The 20204-nt window shown below is 38.8% G+C and overlaps 1 protein-coding gene across 2 annotated transcripts in view; it reads right to left on the bottom strand.

Moving 5' to 3' along the window:
• Positions 1 to 20204, bottom strand: part of LOC127881015 (mediator of RNA polymerase II transcription subunit 14-like) — a 69264-nt gene that overhangs the window by 9361 nt on the left and 39699 nt on the right. For both annotated transcript variants that reach the window (XM_052428591.1, XM_052428592.1), the window contains 10 exons: positions 17253 to 17436; positions 14672 to 14763; positions 10525 to 10674; positions 10001 to 10075; positions 8996 to 9072; positions 8506 to 8623; positions 7191 to 7364; positions 6633 to 6813; positions 796 to 990; positions 266 to 474 (listed from right to left, as the gene is read on the bottom strand). In XM_052428591.1, the coding sequence (XP_052284551.1) occupies positions 266 to 474; positions 796 to 990; positions 6633 to 6813; positions 7191 to 7364; positions 8506 to 8623; positions 8996 to 9072; positions 10001 to 10075; positions 10525 to 10674; positions 14672 to 14763; positions 17253 to 17436 (1455 nt within the window). The remainder of the gene's footprint in view (positions 1 to 265; positions 475 to 795; positions 991 to 6632; positions 6814 to 7190; positions 7365 to 8505; positions 8624 to 8995; positions 9073 to 10000; positions 10076 to 10524; positions 10675 to 14671; positions 14764 to 17252; positions 17437 to 20204) is intronic.

Here is a 20204-nt window from a genome sequence, read left to right as displayed (position 1 = left end):
TGAAAGCTGGTGATGCCTCTGAACGCAATCAAAAAAGGAAAATTGGTTAAAATAGTATAGTATTCTACTATATAATTGTTACAAACCCAGAGCTTTTGAACGTGATCCAAATAAAATTAGTTTCTTTAAGATGAAATATTTTCGATTGAAATATACATAACTTCCTTTCAGTAGAACTTACAATATTTGAAATGCATAGAACTGCTGTAAATGGGCAGGGGATCAAAACTAGTTCAATGATAAAAGATGAAGTAGAAAGTCTTACATGTTTCTCTTGACTGATGACACGTATGATATGTCGGCGTATGAAGTTACAGCCCAGGAACCTTTCCAGGGGTGACAGGGGTACATGCATGGCCAGCTGCTGGATAGAGGAAGGTCTCAGCAGGGTGTCAAAGGCCTGGTGGGACAGCAGGGTGGGAGTGGAGGCGGCCCATTGACGTTGCGGCAGGATACGTGATGGAGGGCTCAACACTGTGAATGAGTAAACAAGAGACAGAACATGAACGTTGATTTCAAATACGGCTATATACAAACCAACATCCACAAAGACTGGTATTTGGATTGCCTACAATTATTTTACAGATCCAAAAAAAGAATGAAAATGATCATATAACAATTTTTTAAGTTTTTAATTACTAGTACACATTTTATCAATCCAGAAAATACATTAAATTGCATTTCTAAATAGAATTCCAGATGTCTTATGATTATTAACATGTGATTATCCTTAATATTTTATGTCAGATTTTTATACATTGAATCTTTGAATCTATAAAATGTCAGACAAGGTACCTGTAGCCTTACTATGGTCATCCTTGCTGCCGGCCAATGGTGAGTGGAGGGTGGGGTGCCCAGGGGAGGCCACCATGCCATGGCGCGAGGCCGGAGAGGGGCCCTGCACGCTGGGGGAGTTGGGCCAGTTCCTCTGCCCCGGTGATGGCATCGCCAGGCTCGTACTGGGGTAGGGGGACCCACTGTCAGCCATACCTTGAGACAAGGAACAACCCACATAGCCATGATACACTGAATGATGAACCAGTACATGTGATCATAATTGGCCATCATAGAGATGAGAAAAACAACAACAGAATTTTCCACTTTGCTACAAAATTTACAACAGTAGGTACAGAGTAATATCTGCTTACCAACAGTAGGTAAAAAGTGATATTAGACTTCCAGCAGTAGGTACTAGTGATATCAGACTTCCAGCAATAGGTACAGAGTGATATCAGACTTCCAGCAGTAGGAAAAGAGTGATATCAGACTTCCAGCAGTAGGCACTAGTGATATCAGACTTCCAGCAGTAGGTACAGAGTGATATCAGCCTACCAGCAGTATGTACAGAGTGATATCAGACTACCAGCAGTAGGTACAGAGTGATATCAGCCTACCAGCAGTAGGTACAGAGTGATATCAGACTTCCAGCAGTAGGTACAGAGTGATATCAGACTTCCAGCAGTAGGTACTAGTGATATCAGACTTCCAGCAGTTGGTACAGAGTGATATCAGACTACCAGCAGTAGGTACAGAGTGATATCACACTTCCAGCAGTAGGTACAGGGTGATATCAGACTACCAGCAGTAGGTTCAGAGTGATATCAGACTACCATCAGTAGGTACAGAATGATATCAGACTACCAGCAGTAGGTACAGAGTGATATCAGCCTACCAGCAGTATGTACAGAGTGATATCAGACTTCCAGCAGTAGGAACAGCGTGATATCAGACTTCCAGCAGTAGGTACAGAGTAAAATCAGACTACCAGCAGTAGGTACAGAGTGATATCAGACTACAAGCAGTATGTACAGAGTGATATCAGACTTCCAGCAGTAGGTACAGAGTGATATCAGACTACCAGCAGTAGGTAGAGAGTGATATCAGACTTCCAGCAGTAGGAACAGCGTGATATCAGACTTCCAGCAGTAGGTACTAGTGATATCAGCCTACCAGCAGTAGGTACAGAGTGATAAAATAATACCAGCAGTAGGTACAGAGTGATATCAGCCTACCAGCAGTATGTACAGAGTGATATCAGACTACCAGCAGTAAGTACAGAGTGATATCAGACTACAAGCAGTATGTACAGAGTGATATCAGACTTCCAGCAGTAGGTACAGAGTGATATCAGACTACCAGCAGTAGGTACAGAGTGATATCAGACTTCCAGCAGTAGGAACAGCGTGATATCAGACTTCCAGCAGTAGGTACAGAGTGAAATCAGACTACCAGCAGTAGGTACAGAGTGATATCAGACTACCAGCAGTAGGTACAGCATGATATCAGACTACCAGCAGTAGGTACTAGTGATATCAGACTACCAGCAGTAGGTACAGAGTGATATCAGCCTTCCAGCAGTATGTACAGAGTGATATCAGCCTACCAGCAGTATGTACAGAGTGATATCAGACTATCAGCAGTAGGTAGAGAGTGATATTAGACTACCAGCAGTAGGTACAGAGTGATATCAGCCTACCAGCAGTATGTACAGAGTGAAATCAGACTACCAGCAGTATGTACATAGTGATATCAGACTATCAGCAGTAGGTACAGAGTGATATCATACTACCAGCAGTATGTACAGAGTGATATCAGCCTACCAGCAGTATGTACAGAGTGATATCAGACTACCAACAGTATGTACAGAGTGATATCAGACTATCAGCAGTAGGTACAGAGTGATATCATACTACCAGCAGTAGGTACAGAGTGATATCAGCCTACCAGCAATATGTACAGAGTGATATCAGCCTACCAGCAGTATGTACAGAGTGATATCTGACTACCAGCAGAAGGTACAGAGTGTTATCAGGCTACCAACAGTAGGTACAGAGTGATATCAGCATACCAGCAGTATGTACAGAGTGTTATCAGGCTACCAGCAGTTGGTACAGAGTGATATCAGCCTACCAGCAGTATGTACAGAGTGATATCAGACTACCAGCAGTAGGTACAGAGTGATATCAGCCTACCAGCAGTATGTACAGAGTGATATCTAACTACCAGCAGTAGGTAGAGAGTGTTATCAGGCTACCAGCAGTAGGTACAGAGTGATATCAGACTACCAGCAGTAGGTACAGAGTGTTATCAGGCTACCAGCTGTAGGTACTAGTGTTATCAGGCTACCAGCAGTATGTACAGAGTGATATCTGACTACCAGCAGTATGTAAAGAGTGATATCAGCCTACCAGCAGTATGTACAGAGTGATATCAGACTATCAGCAGTAGGTACAGAGTGATATCAGACTACCAGCAGTAGGTACAGAGTGATATCAGCCTACCAGCAATATGTACAGAGTGATATCTGACTACCAGCAGTATGTACAGAGTGATATCAGCCTACCAGCAGTATGTACAGAGTGATATCAGACTATCAGCAGTAGGTACAGAGTGATATCAGACTACCAGCAGTAGGTACAGAGTGATATCAGACTACCAGCAGTAGGTACAGAGTGATATCATACTACAAGCAGTAGATACAGAGTGTTATCAGGCTACCAGCAGTATGTACAGAGTGATATCAGCCTACCAGCAGTAGGTACAGAGTGATATCAGCCAACCAGCGGGAGGTACAGAGTGATATCAGACTACCAGCGGTAGGTACAGAGTGATATCAGCCTACCAGCAGTAGGAACAGAGTGATATCAGCCTACAAGCAGTAGGTACAGAGTGATATCAGCCAACCAGGGGTAGGTACAGAGTGATATCAGACTACCATCATTGGTTCTAGTGATATCAGACTACCAGCAGTTGGTACAGAGTGATATCAGCCTACCAGCAGTATGTACAGAGTGATATCAGACTACCAGCAGTAGGTACAGAGTGTTATCAGGCTACCAGCAGTAGGTACAGAGTGATATCAGACTACCAGCAGTAGGTACTAGTGATATCAGACTACCAGCAGTAGGTACAGAGTGATATCAGCCTACCAGCAGTATGTACAGAGTGATATCTGACTACCAGCAGTAGGTACAGAGTGTTATCAGGCTACCAGCAGTAGGTACAGAGTGATATCAGACTACCAGCAGTAGGTACAGAGTGTTATCAGGCTACCAGCAGTAGGTACTAGTGTTATCAGGCTACCAGCAGTATGTACAGAGTGATATCAGACTATCAGCAGTAGGTACAGAGTGATATCAGACTACCAGCAATAGGTACAGAGTGATATCAGACTACCAGCAGTAGGTACAGAGTGATATCATACTACAAGCAGTAGATACAGAGTGTTATCAGGCTAAAAGCAGTATGTACAAAGTGATATCAGCCTACCAGCAGTAGGTACAGAGTGATATCAGCCAACCAGCGGGAGGTACAGAGTGATATCAGACTACCAGCGGTAGGTAAAGAGTGATATCAGCCTACCAGCAGTAGGAACAGAGTGATATCAGCCTACAAGCAGTAGGTACAGAGTGATATCAGCCAACCAGGGGTAGGTACAGAGTGATATCAGACTACTAGCATTGGTTCTAGTGATATCAGACTACCAGCAGTTGGTACAGAGTGATATCAGCCTACCAGCAGTATGTACAGAGTGATATCAGACTACCAGCAGTAGGTACAGAGTGTTATCAGGCTACCAGCAGTAGGTACAGAGTGATATCAGACTACCAGCAGTAGGTACTAGTGATATCAGACTACCAGCAGTAGGTACAGAGTGATATCAGCCTACCAGCAGTATGTACAGAGTGATATCTGACTACCAGCAGTAGGTACAGAGTGTTATCAGGCTACCAGCAGTAGGCACAGAGTGATATCAGACTACCAGCAATAGGTACAGAGTGTTATCAGGCTACCAGCAGTATGAACAGAGTGATATCAGGCTACCAGCAGTATGTACAGAGTGATATCTGACTACCAGCAGTAGGTACAGAGTGTTATCAGGCTTCCAGCAGTAGGTACAGAGTGATATCAGACTACCAGCAGTAGGTAGAGAGTGATATCAGACTACCAGCAGTAGGTACAGAGTGATATCAGACTTCCAGCAGTAGGTACAGAGTGATATCATACTACCAGCAGTAGGTACAGAGTGATAAAAGAATACCAGCAGTAGGTACAGAGTGATATCAGCCTACCAGCAGTATGTACATAGTGATATCAGACTACCAGCAGTAGGTACTCGTGATATCAGACTACCAGCAGTAGGTACAGAGTGATATCAGACTTCCAGCAGTAGGTACTAGTGATATCAGCCTACCAGCAGTAGGTACAGAGTGATAAAATAATACCAGCAGTAGGTACAGAGTGATATCAGCCTACCAGCAGTATGTACAGAGTGATATCAGACTACCAGCAGTAAGTACAGAGTGATATCAGACTACAAGCAGTATGTACAGAGTGATATCAGACTTCCAGCAGTAGGTACAGAGTGATATCAGACTACCAGCAGTAGGTACAGAGTGATATCAGACTACCAGCAGTAGGTACAGAGTGTTATCAGGCTACCAGCAGTAGGTACTAGTGTTATCAGGCTACCAGCAGTATGTACAGAGTGATATCAGACCACCAGCAGTAGGTACAGAGTGATATCAGACTTCCAGCAGTAGGTACAGAGTGATATCAGACTACCAGCAGTAGGTACAGAGTGATATCAGACCACCAGCAGTAGGTACAGAGTGATATCAGATTTCCAGCAGTAGGTACAGAGTGATATCATACTACCAGCAGTAGGTACAGAGTGATAAAAGAATACCAGCAGTAGGTACAGAGTGATATCAGCCTACCAGCAGTATGTACAGAGTGATATCAGACTACCAGCAGTAGGTACTCGTGATACCAGACTACCAGCAGTAGGTACAGAGTGATATCAGGCTACCAGCAGTAGGTACTAGTGTTATCAGGCTACCAGCAGTATGTACAGAGTGATATCTGACTACCAGCAGTAGGTACAGAGTGTTATCAGGCTTCCAGCAGTAGGTACTGAGTGATATCAGCCTACCAGCAGTAGGTACTGAGTGATATCAGACTTCCAGCAGTAGGTACAGAGTGATATCAGACTTCCAGCAGTAGGTACTGAGTGATATCAGACTTCAAGCAGTAGTTTCAGAGTGATATCAGACTTCCAGCAGTAGGTACAGGGTGATATCAGACTACCAGCAGTAGGTACAGAGTGATATCAGACTACCAGCAGTATGTACTGAGTGATATCAGACTACCAGCAGTAGGTACAGAGTGAAATCAGACTACCAGCAGTAGGTACTGAGTGATATCAGACTTCCAGCAGTATGTACAGAGTGATATCAGCCTACCAGCAGTAGGTACAGAGTGATATCAGACTTCCAGCAGTATGTACAGAGTGATATCAGACTACCAGCAGTAGGTACTAGTGATATCAGACTACCAGCAGTAGGTACAGAGTTATATCAGCCTACCAGCAGTATGTACAGAGTGATATCAGCCTACCAGCAGTAGGTACAGAGTGATATCAGACTACCAGCAGTAGGTACAGAGTGATATCAGACTTCCAGCAGTTGGTACAGAGTGATATCAGACTACCAGCAGTAGATACTAGTGATATCAGACTTCCAGCAGTATGTACAGAGTGATATCAGACTTCCGGCAGTAGGTACAGAGTGATATCAGCCTACCAGCAGTAGGTACAGAGTGATATCAGACTTCCAGCAGTTTGTACCCACCTTGCGGACTGATGAAGGCGCTGGCAGGAGACTGCATGTGTATGCCCAGGGAGCTGGGTGATGGAGCCGGCACAAAGGAGCCAGGGGAGGGGACATGCAGCTGTGGATTGCCAGGGGAACCAGTAGCCAGCAGGGTCCCTGGGGAGGGCGTGCCTATATAGGTGGAGGGGGAGGGAGCAACCTGCAATGATACATTTCACAATTAATTATACAAATGCTGGCAACTGTAGTATTTAATTATACATTATATATATATATATATATATATATATATATATATATATATATATATATATATATATATATATATATATATATATATATATATATATATATATATATATATATATATATATATACAAATACACAAAACAGTAAAGATGAATAGCAGACCATTGTATGACCCCCTTCAAAGAAAGTGGAATACAGCAGTGGCACTGTGCATCTGTATGAGTGTCGGAATGTCCTTCAAACATTTCTGTCACTTTACAATATATTAAAGGATTTTAAAACAACTTGTTACCAATGCAAACCATGAATATATCCATGTATACATACATCAGCTCTCTGCCTGGCCCCCGGTGACCCCGAGGACTGGTGCGACTGGGTCACACTGAACACGTCAATGTTGTCCATGCCGATAGGAGATGGGGGATTGTCATCCTCAGTGGCTGAGCGCCGCCTCACGTTACCCCCGGTAACAGAGTCATCCACAAACATGCCCAGGAATGCCTGCAAGGGATTGTTCAGCTGACATTGAGGTGGAACTGACATTGTAAGGGATAAATCATCTGGCATTGAGATGGGACTGACAGAACCCTAATAACATTGGCTAGTGCACAATAGATTTCATCAATATATTTGTACCTTTTTAAAAATAAATATTCAAATTCTTAATGTTGATAATTTTAAACAAGTGAGATTTACCAGGTAAATGGCATACCATCTACTTTTCAAAGGAAAATGCAAAATGCACTGGAACTTTATGAAAAACATGTAACTTACTTCAATTAAAACACTAAAATTCTAAATAAATATACACGTAGTTCCTGAAAAAATAAAATGCTCCCAGGTCAACTGAAAATATTGTTTAAATATGATTTATTTCTTGTATTCTGCAGAGCTTTTAAAACTTTACTGTCAACAAATTCAATTCATGAAATGAGCACTTAGTTTCAAATTACAAGAACACAATTTGTTTATATATTGCACCTTTGTTATAAAATATGCTGATGAAACCTTATGGCTTACAGGAACAGTACATTTATTTTATGCAAAATGAATACAATGAATGAATTGGTGTCTTGTTCTGAGAAAAGTGGGCTTAATTCATGTGCGTAAAGTGTCGTCCCAGATTAGCCTGTGCAGTCCGCACAGGCTAATCAGGGATGACACTTTCCACTTTAATGGTATTTTTAGTTTCAAGGAAGTCCTTCCTTACCGAAAATCAAGTTTAGACGGAAAGTGTCATCCCTGATTAACCCGTGCGGACTGCACAGGCTTATCTGGGACGGCACTTTACGCACAAGCATTAAGCCCAGTTTTCTCAGAACACGACACATTGGATCAACATCTATGCCAGACTCAGAATTTACAAAATCATGTTTTTATTTTTAAATCTTGATGTTATTATTCCTCATGAATTGCAGTCGAGCCTTTGTAAAATGTACACACATGGTAGAAAAGCCTTATAAATCAAGAAAAGTTGTTGATTTCAGTAAATTATATACTTTTTATCAACTTGTGAACATATAATTATTTATGCAATTGTGACTGTGCCAATAATGAAAATATCATTTTCTCTGATCACCTGTAAATTAAAATCCATCATCTACCATATCAAGTATACAATATGTAAATGACTAGCCCTGACCTTGAGCATGGGTATGGGTGTGAATCCCTCTGTGACCTTGCTGGTGTCAAACAGGCTGTAGGCCCCGTCCCTCACAGCCACCACATTACCACTGCGCAGGTGTACGTCCAGGCAGTAGCTGAGGCAAGGGCTCAGAAAAGCTCATGATCATTGTCTGATGCTTACAGAATGCTTACAGAATGCTTACAGAAAACGTGTGCCCAATTTTTAAGCTATAAACAATCTGAACAGAAAACTGATTTTAAGTTCTTGAAGCAAAATAGTCACAGTTCTAGAAAATGGCTTATTTGGCACAAATACATGAATTGCTTCAGGTTATAAAAATGACTTTAAAGATAAAATAAATTATATCATATTGCTCCTGAATCAATAAGAGATTAGAAACAAATCTATGTGCATTTGAAAAATAACCATGGTTATCATAAACCAATTGTTAACTCCTTTAATAATCGGGCCCTCAAAACATGACTGCACCAGTCATAAAGGATACTTGCTGCGATAGGAGATTCTCACATGTGTGGAGGACTGTGGTATCACTGTGAAACTCTGCATCGACTGCTTGGGCGACTGTAACATAGGAGTGCTCATGTATTCAGGAACATTCCACAACATAATGGGACATGGTAACCATCATTCCACAACATAATGGGACATGGTAACCATCATTCCACAACATAATGGGACATGGTAATCATCATTCCACAACATAATGGGACATGGTTACCAACATTCCACAACATAATGGGACATGGTAACCATCATTCCACAACATAATGGGACATGGTAACCATCATTCCACAACATAATGGGACATGGTAACCATCATTCCACAACATAATGGGACATGGTAACCAACATTCCACAACATAATGGGACATGGTAACCAACATTCCACAACATAATGGGACATGGTAACCATCATTCCACAACATAATGGGACATGGTAACCAACATTCCACAACATAATGGGACATGGTAACCAACATTCCACAACATAATGGGACATGGTAACCATTCAAATTGATTTACATCTGAATTTAAGCCATGAGATGTGACACTTCTGCACATTTTTTTTTGGGGGGGGGAGGCAGTGTGGTTTTTCCACCATTTTGAAAATGGGTCTTGGTAACTCTGGATCGAGAAAATCGCGTTGATTTGACTTAAATTGAAAAATAACATTTGTTGTTTGTTGGCTAAAAAAATGCTTTGAAATTAAGAATAAAAGTGATTTTAATATTACATGGACTAAGGTTCAACGTGAAGTACTGGATGAGAGATGAACTAAATGTTAAGACTTATATAAAAAAATTGAAACCTTCAATCGGGAATTTTAAATGTCCAATTTGGGAAAAATAATAATTTCCAAACCAAAAAATACCAAATGTTTTCTGCATTTTCCTAAACTAGCTGTACTTGATCTGCTGTAGTTATCACATTACACAGAAATCTTAAAAATGCTCTGGCAAAGCTCTGCAACCTTGTGTAGAACACTTACTGTTCCGACCCCTAGAATGACTGCTGAAGACAGCTTGTGTAAGGAGTTCATTGGCTCCCACGTGTCATGAAGCACCTGCAAGGGCAGATGAGAATGATTGTGGCATAGCCAATACTAATTCCTCAGACGAAAGCAAATTATATGTCAGGTGTTTACATTGTAACCTATACTTTTATTAATGTTTTTTTTTGAGGGAACTAAATTGGCACTAATACAAACACACCAATAGAAAAGAAATTTAAATTGCATTGCTTCTCCTGGTTTTAAATTGTCTTTTTTAGTCTTACTTCAGAGTAAAAATGCGTCATTGCATTTATTTGCATATTTTGTCTGTAAGTTTAGGTTGAAGCGGAAATACATCATTCTTGTGTAAATAGAAATTCAAAATGCAGTTCTCAGTTAGTGACCTTGTAGTATAAGATCATGCTGTTGTTGGTTTGTCATGGAAACAAGCCCAGCATTTAAGTCACTTGAGGAAAAAGGGGTACTATTTAGTAGCACTTGTAACTTTGATCAATACCAACCTGCACCAGATAGGTCAGTGACCTGGTGTTGTTAAGATCATGCTGTAGCTGGGTTGTCATGGAAACATGAGGGTTCATGGGACTGGAGAAACCTTGCCGACCAAATGACAATACAAACTGCTTCTCATCTGTCTTCCAGTTAATGTGAACCTATGGACAAAGTCATATTAAATAGTGAACGAGTAAGTAAATGGTTGAATATTTCACCATTTATATTGACTGAACAAAAATATGTAAAACAAGAGGGCCATGATGGCCCTGAATTGCTCACCTGACTCATTAAGATCAGATGAAAACTATGACCTCTATTGTCTACACAATGTTTTTCTATGATTTGACCTAGTGACCTAGTTCCTGACTCTAGATGACCCAAATACAATCCCAATCCAGATTTCATCAAGATAAACATTCTGACCACAGTTCATAAATATTGGATGAAAACTGTGACCTCTATTGTCAACACAAGGTTTTTCTATTTATTTGACCTAGATTTTTACCCCAGATGACCCAAATACAATCCCACCCAGATTTCATCAAGAATTCTGACCAATTTTCATAAAGGTTGGATGAAAACTGTGATCTCTAATGTCTACACAAGGTTTTTCTATTATTTGACCTAGTGACCTAGTTTTTGACCCCAGATGACCCAAATAAAATCCCAACCCAGATTTCATCAAGATAAACATTCTGACCAAATTTCATAAAGATTGGATGAAAACTGTGACCTCTATTGTCTACAGAAGGTTGTTCTATTATTTGACCTAGTGACCTTGTTTTTGACCCCAGATGACCCAAATACAATCCCAAACCGGATTTCATCAAGATAAACATTTTGACCAAATTTCATCAAGATTGGATGCAAACTGTGACCTCTACTGTCTACACAAACAAATTGTTGACGGACGGACGCACGGACACACGCAGGCACGCACAACGGACGCCGGACATCACACGATCACATAAGCTCACTGTGTCACTTCATGACAGGTGACCTAAAAATATGTGTCGGAGATAAACATGAACAGTTGTGGTTAAAATCCCATAGAAACAAGGGCTGTTTGTAAAACATGCATGCCCCCCCTATATGGGCTATAAGTTGTAGTAGCAGCCATTGTGTGAATACGTTTTTTGTCACTGTGAATGGTGGTGGTGGTGGTGGTGGTGGTGTAGTAGTAGTAGTAGTAGTAGAAGTGGTAGTAGTAGTAGTAGTAGTAGTAGTAGTAGTAGTAGTAGTAGTAGTAGTAGTAGTAGTAGTAGTAGTAGTAGTAATAGTAGTTGTAGTAGTAGTAGTAGTAGTAGTAGTAGTAGTAGTAGTAGTAGTAGTAGTAGTAGAAGTAGTAGTAGTAGTAGTAGTAGTAGTAGTAGAAGTAGTAGTAGAAGTAGTAGTAGTAGTAGTAGTAGTAGTAGTAGTAGTAGTGGTAGAAGTAGCAGTAGTAGTAGTAGTAGTAGTGGTAAAAGTAGTAGTAGTAGTGGCAGTAGTAGTAGAAGTAGTAATAGTAGACGTGGTGGTGGTGGTGGTGGTGGTGGTGGTGGTGGTAGTAGTACTAGTAGTAGTAGTAGTAGTAGTAGTAGTAGTAGTAGTAGTAGTAGTGGTAGTAGTAGTAGAAGTAGTAGTAGTAGTAGTAGTAGTAGTAGTAGTAGTAGTAGTAGTAGTAGTAGTAGTAGTAGTAGTAGTAGTAGCAGTAGCAGTAGCAGTAGCAGCATTACAAGACCAATACTTAAGAATGATCAAATGGGAAAAGGTAACATAGCACCAGCAGTAAATATGGGGCTCATTTACAGGTCAGATTTGGAATCTCTGCTGTAAAATGAGATTTTGAATGAATTAAAGGGAGGCAAATCTGTAATAAAAAGAACATGCATAAACCGTAGTTGTTTCCCTTGTTTGAACCATGCTAAATCCTTACAAGTTTGGAAAGAATTGGATGAAAAATTTGGACTTTATTGCATAAACACCATTTTCTCAATTCAAGGGGAGGTAATTCTGTACTTCATGGACCAATAATGCTCATTTTTTGTAGGGTTTGTGTCCTCATTGATATAAAGACACTGTGCAAATTTGGAAAGGATCGGACAAAAAATGTGGAAGATTTTTTAAAGTTTTCACAAAATAGGCAAAAACGAATAAACATGCAAAGTTCAACGAGCTCCTGCGGCCATGTTTTTTGACGAATCAAATTTCTTTGAACAACTTTTTCAGGGGAGCCCTCAAAGGTCATCCCTGTGAAATTTTTTGAAAATCTGATGAGCGGTTACTGACAAGAAGATTTTTTAAGGTTTTTACCATATATGGTCATGGCGGCCATCTTGGTTATGTGATCAAATTTTTTTTAACAATTCTTTTGTCCCATGACCTAGGGATGCTCCACATGAAATTTAGTTGAAATTGGCTCAATGGTTTAGTAGAAGAAGATGTTTACAAATTTGTATACGGACGGACGGACGGACGCCGGACGCTGAGTGATCACAATAGCTCACCTCGAGCTATCGCTCAGGTGAGCTAAAAACAAGGCTATTGTCAAACAATATTGTCCCCTACCTGCTCCACCATTGTCAGACATTCCATCATTGTTAGAATTTTTTAAAATTTTTTGGTTGCCAAAGCAACCATATTTTTTGACGTAAGAACAAAATAAAATGACGTGCATAATGTCCATATTGCCATCTATCCTTGTTTCAAGTTTCATGAAAAAATATTAAGAACTTTTAAAGTTATCGCAGGATTCAGAAAAATGTGACTGACTGACGGACTGACAGACTGACGGAGGGACAGAGTGCAAACCATAAGTCTCCTCTGGTGAAACCGGTAGGGGACAATAACCACTGACTTTGGCAATAGAAATCCAACCTAAAGAAAAAAATTCAAACAAGAACATTTCCACTATATACAAAACTTGTATCTTAAATGGTACAGACCAAATCAGAAAGCACAATAAAAAATACTTTTACACAGCAAAAGTTGGACATACAAAATGGTCAATAATAAGTACTGAAATTAAGAATTTGACAATAGAAATCAAAGTCCACCTTAAAGGGGCCTTTTCACAGATTTTGGCAAGTATTGAAGTTTGTCATTAAATGGTTTATGTTGATAAATGTCAACATTGGATCTAAAAAGCTCCAGTACAAAATCAAGAATAAAATTAAAGAAAGAAAAAAAATAACCCTCAGTGGGTCTCAAACCACTGACCCCTGTAGCCCTGGAGTAAAAGTCTACCGCTTAGACCACTCAGACATCCGTGCTCATACAATAAGTGATGTATTTTATACTTTATATAAGCAATCCTTGTAGTATCACAAAATATAACGACAACAACAGAACTCTCCAAATTATTCAACATTTCGCGTTGCAACGCTTTATAATATTATGGTTTTTAAATCGTCAAAAGATGCACATAATGGATATTTTTTAGCATGGTAAATGTTCAGTATTACTGTTTCCTCACAAATATCATAACTACAATGAAAATTTGCGAATCTAACATATTTTTTTTATTTTGTCAATTTACCAAAAGGTGAAAAGGCCCCTTTAGCCCAGAGCATTGATAATAAATGCAGAATATTATACAAGTGTTGTGTTCTGAGAAATTGTGTCAGTAAAGTTGTTTGTTTTCACACCACACCATTGTAAAGACAAAAAATGCAAATTATAAAATTTTAAAGATGGAATATCAATCAGCTAAGTGTTAAATAGTGACAAAAAGAAGGCACTGGGATTTTGAAATTAACTGTTCAAATGTACTCAGCCACATTTAAACTTGTTTGTTCATTTCAATGGATTGAAAACACCAATTTGATTTTTTCTGCCCATAGGCTTTAAACGGTTTACACAAAAATCAGTTTAGGGGGAACTAATTTATTCTTATAGTGAATCTCTTGCATCTGTGCAGATACTAGACATATCAAGCTACAATTTTCATATACAGGAAGCTACGTAATGACAGTGCTGCTATTTCTAGAATTGCATGATACATATTTTATGGATACTCAAATTTTTAGAAAGTTTCTTTCCGAAAAATGATAAATATTTAAGATTAAATTTATACATATTTGCAGAAAATCAAACATTCATTTTATTGTTTCACAACATATTTGCACACTATTGCATTTAACTGTGCACACAACATCAACAGAAAGATCCTTGTACCTGACTTGTGAAGCCATTTCCGTAGAGCAGACTGAGTTTTCTGTAGTTGAAGGCCTTCACCTGAACCAGTCTGTGCAAACCCGTCTGGGGATCTACAAGCATGTGCAGACTGGTTATGGCATGGGTGTGGTAATGTAAAAACAATTTACAAGTCTGGCTTTTCCTCTGGGCATTTAAGCACAGTTGCACCTCTAAGCCTGAATATCCAAATCAGGGATACACATGCCCGAGGATCCAATAAAGGGTACCCCTGCGTTTGAATTTTAATTTCAGGAACACCCCTCTACATAAATATTCAACAATTATCTCTGTGTGTTTGTTGTAGCTCTGAAGTAATGTAGAAATTAATAAAGTACACTTTAAATTTAACAACAGATGTGTTTGTCAAAAACACAATGCCCCCTAATGCGCCACTTTTTTTTTTACCTTTGACCTTGAAGGATGACCTTGACCTTGACCTTTCACCACTCAAAATGTGCAGCTCCATGAGATACACATGCAGTCAAAATATCAAGTTGCTATGTTCAAAATTTCAAAAGTTATTGCAAAACTTTACTGTAAGGTTCAAGTTTTGGGACAGAATGACGGAATGACAGACAGACAGACAGACAGGCCAAAAAAATATACCCCCTCTTCTTCGAAGAAGGGGGCATAAAAAAATTGAAGCCATCCTCAAGTGTAGGTCTATGCATATGTGTCCTAAAAAAACTCATGTCTAAAGGCCTGCTAGTCTATTGATATTAGGCCCTAGAAAAGTATTGCTACCCTATGACTGAAATGTCTCCAAGCTATTTCTCTTTCTTACAAATATAAATATTCTTTCAAAGAAAACATGATGCTACAAAACAAGAAATATAATTGCATAATTTTTTATGGATTAAAATATATATTTGTTTTGAGATTTCAGCATCTTTAATAGCATTTAAGTCATAAAACATTGTCCATTATTCTATTAATACTTTTCTTCTGAAGGCATAGCCAAACTTGACGGTTTACAAGTTACACCAAGTTAAACATTAACGCCCATTTCTGATCACTGGTCTAATAAATAAGAGTAAGGGTGACATCAACAACAACAATCAACACACAAGTTATGTGGCCAGCAAGTGATTTGAACTGCTGAAGCCTAGATATTCAGACTACATATAATAATCCACATTAAAAGTATTATGCAAACACAGTGTCCTTGACCAGACCAACATGTAATACAGCAAGTTCAGTTGTAATTATCAAGTGAAACAAGCAATTTTTTTATCAGAATCTACATAATATGGCTGGTGTTCTAGTTAGGCTATAATGTAATATTACCAACCATATATTTATTTATTAGGGATGTCACCGAATATCCGAATATCCGAATATTCGGTCCCGGACCGAATATTCGGATACAGTTTTCCGAATCGAATATTCGGAAGAAAAAATAAAAAAATCGAGTAATTTCAAAGACTTTGTATTCGTGAAATTTGCTTCAAACATTTAAAAAAAAATGTTCCTCGTGTCATAATGTTTATTCCTGCTACGCGCGATAATGCGTCGCTATGGTGATGACATTATACCGGTCATAAATCCCGCTAATTGCCTAACAAAGACAGACACTTTGTGTCAAAATTATGATAGGTGCAAATCGCGTCGGCAATCAAAACACCGACCCGTCTTGATATAATAACTCGAATTACATTTAAAATGATCAAAGATTAAATGAGTAAAGGAAGTGCCGACTCGGTGTGAAAAACAAAAATGATCGTATGGTTATAATCACGTTGTCCAATCAAAAAAGCTTTAAGAAAATAATTTACTCAACCTCTAATGAGTATTTGCGTATCGTATGGTCCACACTTTAATTAATTACTCAATATTCAATCAGGTATTATACTTAAAGAAATGTTTTTGGTAGTTCGCCCTCATTTAATTAAAAATATTATAATTGCTACACGCATAAAGTAAATCTCTGTCCAAGCAAAATGCCACCTACGCCATCCGCTGCTTGGAAGTATTTCACGACATCATCCGATAAGAAGTCGCCGATCCAAGTGACTTTTAAACGTGGCAACTTTAAAAGACTGACTGTTTAGTCTGTTAAACAGGTTCAAAGCGTGTTGTGGCTATGTACATAATTCGTTTAAGTTCTGTTTTGTCATGTAATTATTTTGTCGTCATGTAATATAATGTTTCTCGTTCTATTGTTGATGTACAATATTAATAGTTTAAAAACAGTTTTTGTCATTCAATTTTATCACTAAAAAGTAATCAACAAAATCAGCTTAGAATTAGCGACGGCAACGCTGTGTCAATATTTAGTCACTTCCGGTGCACTTCCGGTAAAAACGAAAGTAGAATTCATGCAGTAATGGTACGGTAAACAAAGTTGACTTTTTCCAACAGATGTTGACCGAATATCCGAATATTCGTTCGGAAGGATGACCGAATATTCGAATACCAAAATCGGTATTCGTTGCCATCCCTATTATTTATACCTATAACAAAATTTCTCACACTTTTTTAAATGACGAGTTTGATACGCACAGTTAAACATTACAAATATTAACATTTACATAGTTGATAGTGTGCATCTAGCACCTACCATTGTACATGTCCCTGAAGTGCCTGGTGACGGTGTACAGGTGCCCCATGGCGACCCACTCATTGAGCAGGGCGGTCACCATGGGCTGGTGGTCCGTGTTGACGGGGTGGGAGAAGATCACCCGCTGTGTGGGGCCCGCGGGCTCCTCACCCTCCATATCCAGCCCACTGTCTATGAAAAGGAACTGAAACATGCATATATAAATGGGCCGTGCTCTGTAAAAAGGGGCTTAAAGCATGTGCGTAAAGTGTCGTCCCTGATTAGCCTGTGCAGTCCACACAGGCTAATCAGGGACAACACAATACGCTTAAACTTGATTTTTTAAAAGAAGAGACTTTCTTGAAATGAAAAATATCATAAAAGTGGAAAGTGTCATCCCTGATTAGCCTGTGCAGACTGCACAGGCTTATCTGGGATGACACTTTACACGCATGCATTAAAACCCCTTTCACAGAGCACAGCTCAAATAGTTAATGCACTATCCCACACGCCCAAACCTTGTGTGCTTGTGCTTTCAATTTAAGGCTAGTGGAGATTAGTAGACAATCAAATATTATTTGCTTCTTTTTAAGACAATCATCATGACACAGTTTAATTAATAATGATGATTAATATCATTAAAGTTTAAAAATAAAAATTACAGTGTAACAGGAGTAAATTTTGAAATATAACATTTATAGAATAAATTGATACTTGAATACTGGTCAAACAAGAGCACCGCATAACGGGTGCCATACTCGGCTGCGGGTGCTTTTTTTTTTTTTTTTTTTTTTTTGGTCACAGTGACCTTGACCTTGAAGCACTTTGATTTAAGAGCCAATGTTCAAAACCTTAACAAAATGTAAAGGTTTTGTTTTCTTGTTTTTTTTTAGAGGTCACAGTGACCTTGACCTTTGACCCGAAAATGGGTGTGGCATGTAGAACTCATCAAGGTGCAGCTACATGTGAAGTTTCAAAGTTGTAGGTTGAAGCACTTTGATTTAAGAGCCAATGTTCAAAACCTTAACAAAATGTAAAGGTTTTAGCACGACGCAGACGGCGGACGACGAGCTGGCTATGACAATACCTCAGGTTTTCTCCGAAAACAGAGGAGCTAAAAACAGAATGCAGTTAAGTTTATACTATGTGCTTTATTACTAGATATCAAGCTCGATATAGCTTCAGATTATTAAATTTTCTAAGAAAGCTGCCCACATAGACTAGTGCTCTGAAAACATAAGGTAAAGACTGAAAAACATGAAGTCAGGTTGGTCACCCACATTCATAGAACGTTGTCTTGGGGTGTTTTTTTTTTTTGGGGGGGGGTTATACCATATACCACATTTATATAGCGCCCTTTTCATACTCGAGATGTGCGTTCAAAGGCGCTTTACATTTGTTCACCAAAACTGTTCATTATTATACATATCCCTTAAAGTAAACAGCTATTTGAAAAGCAGTCTTGGCAATCAAAAGGAGAAAATCAGGAGGAGAAATCAACTCATAGGGGAAGACATCACAACTCTGATTGAAAATAGATTCAGTTAACAAGCACAATTAAATCAGTGATAACAAAGGTTTTGGTTTAAAACAAGCGCTGTAGTTGTGAAACACTATGTCCCCATATATTTGACATTTGACCTTGAAGGATGACCTTGACCTTTCACCACTCAAAATTTGCAGCTCCATGAGATACACATGCATGGTAAATATGAAGTTGCTATCTTCAATATTGCAAAAGTGTACATTAAATGAGCAATTTGACCCATATATTTGACCTTTGACCTTGAAGGATGACCTTGACCTTGATTTTTCACCACCCAAAATGTGCAACTCCATAAGATACACATGCATGCAAAATATGAAGTTGCTATCTTCAATATTGCAAAAGTTATGGCACATGTTAAAGTTGGGGCAAACAAACACACAAACCAACCAACCAACAGACAGGGCAAAAACAATATGTCCCCCACTATAGTGGTGGGGGACATAAAATAATAAATAATCATCTTTTTTTCCGCAATAAAAGTTGAAATATTGCTTACTTTAAACATCCCCACTATGGAAGTCAAATGGGTGACATTGATTGTAAAATTGATTAATTGCTTTCACTTAACATCAATTTTCTTTCTGAACATCAGTTTGAACAATTTATTTAGAAAACGATGAAACTCCAAAATGTTAAACCCATTTTGAGGGCTAGCCAAACCTCACAATTACCCCAGAATTAATCAGAAACTAAACGCAGGTCTTAAAGGATCTTAATTGACCCTTTCTCTCATAAGAAGCCAAGTGACAATGGCTTTTGCAAACAAAATAAAACCAGAACAGCCTGCGAGTAACCTTTCAGACTTGACTCTAGTTAGAAATGTCTTTAATTAAATGTATTTATCTAAGGGACTAAAAGTTGTAAGAAAATCAGTATAAATGTTCAACCTCTTTTTACTGCCATGTAAATTGTAAATTTCAAGTAATTTAACATTAAATAAAATTCATTTTTTATTACAAATATTTAAAAAAAATCATTTAACATCTTTTGGAACAGCAAAGATCCCAAACACGACCCGTCAACAAGGCCTTTTTATTGCAATTGCCAGGAAAACCTTTATTTCAGCAGAGGTTACGTCTTCAAATTTTCTCGTTCTCAATTGCTATTTTTATTGGCCATTTAACTTTGCAAAGGCAAAGTTAAATAGCATAAAGCAATTAATCACTGCATCATTTATGAAAAATTTCAAGAAGTCTTATGGCTCTGGACTGTCCATTTCAAGATTCAACTTTGCACTACATGTAAATGTGGAAACTAATGGCAGACACTTATCTGTCCAGCCTATCTGCATATTTAATTGAATTAAATCTGTCAATTTTTTTCTCAAAGCAAATCACTGGCAGTTCAACTAACGCATCTCTATTGATGTCAAATTTTACTTCATCAAAACCATAGGAAAACAAGTCAGATTGCATGTCAGAAAA

Source organism: Dreissena polymorpha, chromosome 5, assembly GCF_020536995.1.
Source record: "Dreissena polymorpha isolate Duluth1 chromosome 5, UMN_Dpol_1.0, whole genome shotgun sequence".
NCBI classification, from domain to species: domain Eukaryota; kingdom Metazoa; phylum Mollusca; class Bivalvia; order Myida; family Dreissenidae; genus Dreissena; species Dreissena polymorpha.
Note: the sequence above shows the minus strand (reverse complement) of the source record. Positions and strands in the feature narration are given on the sequence as shown.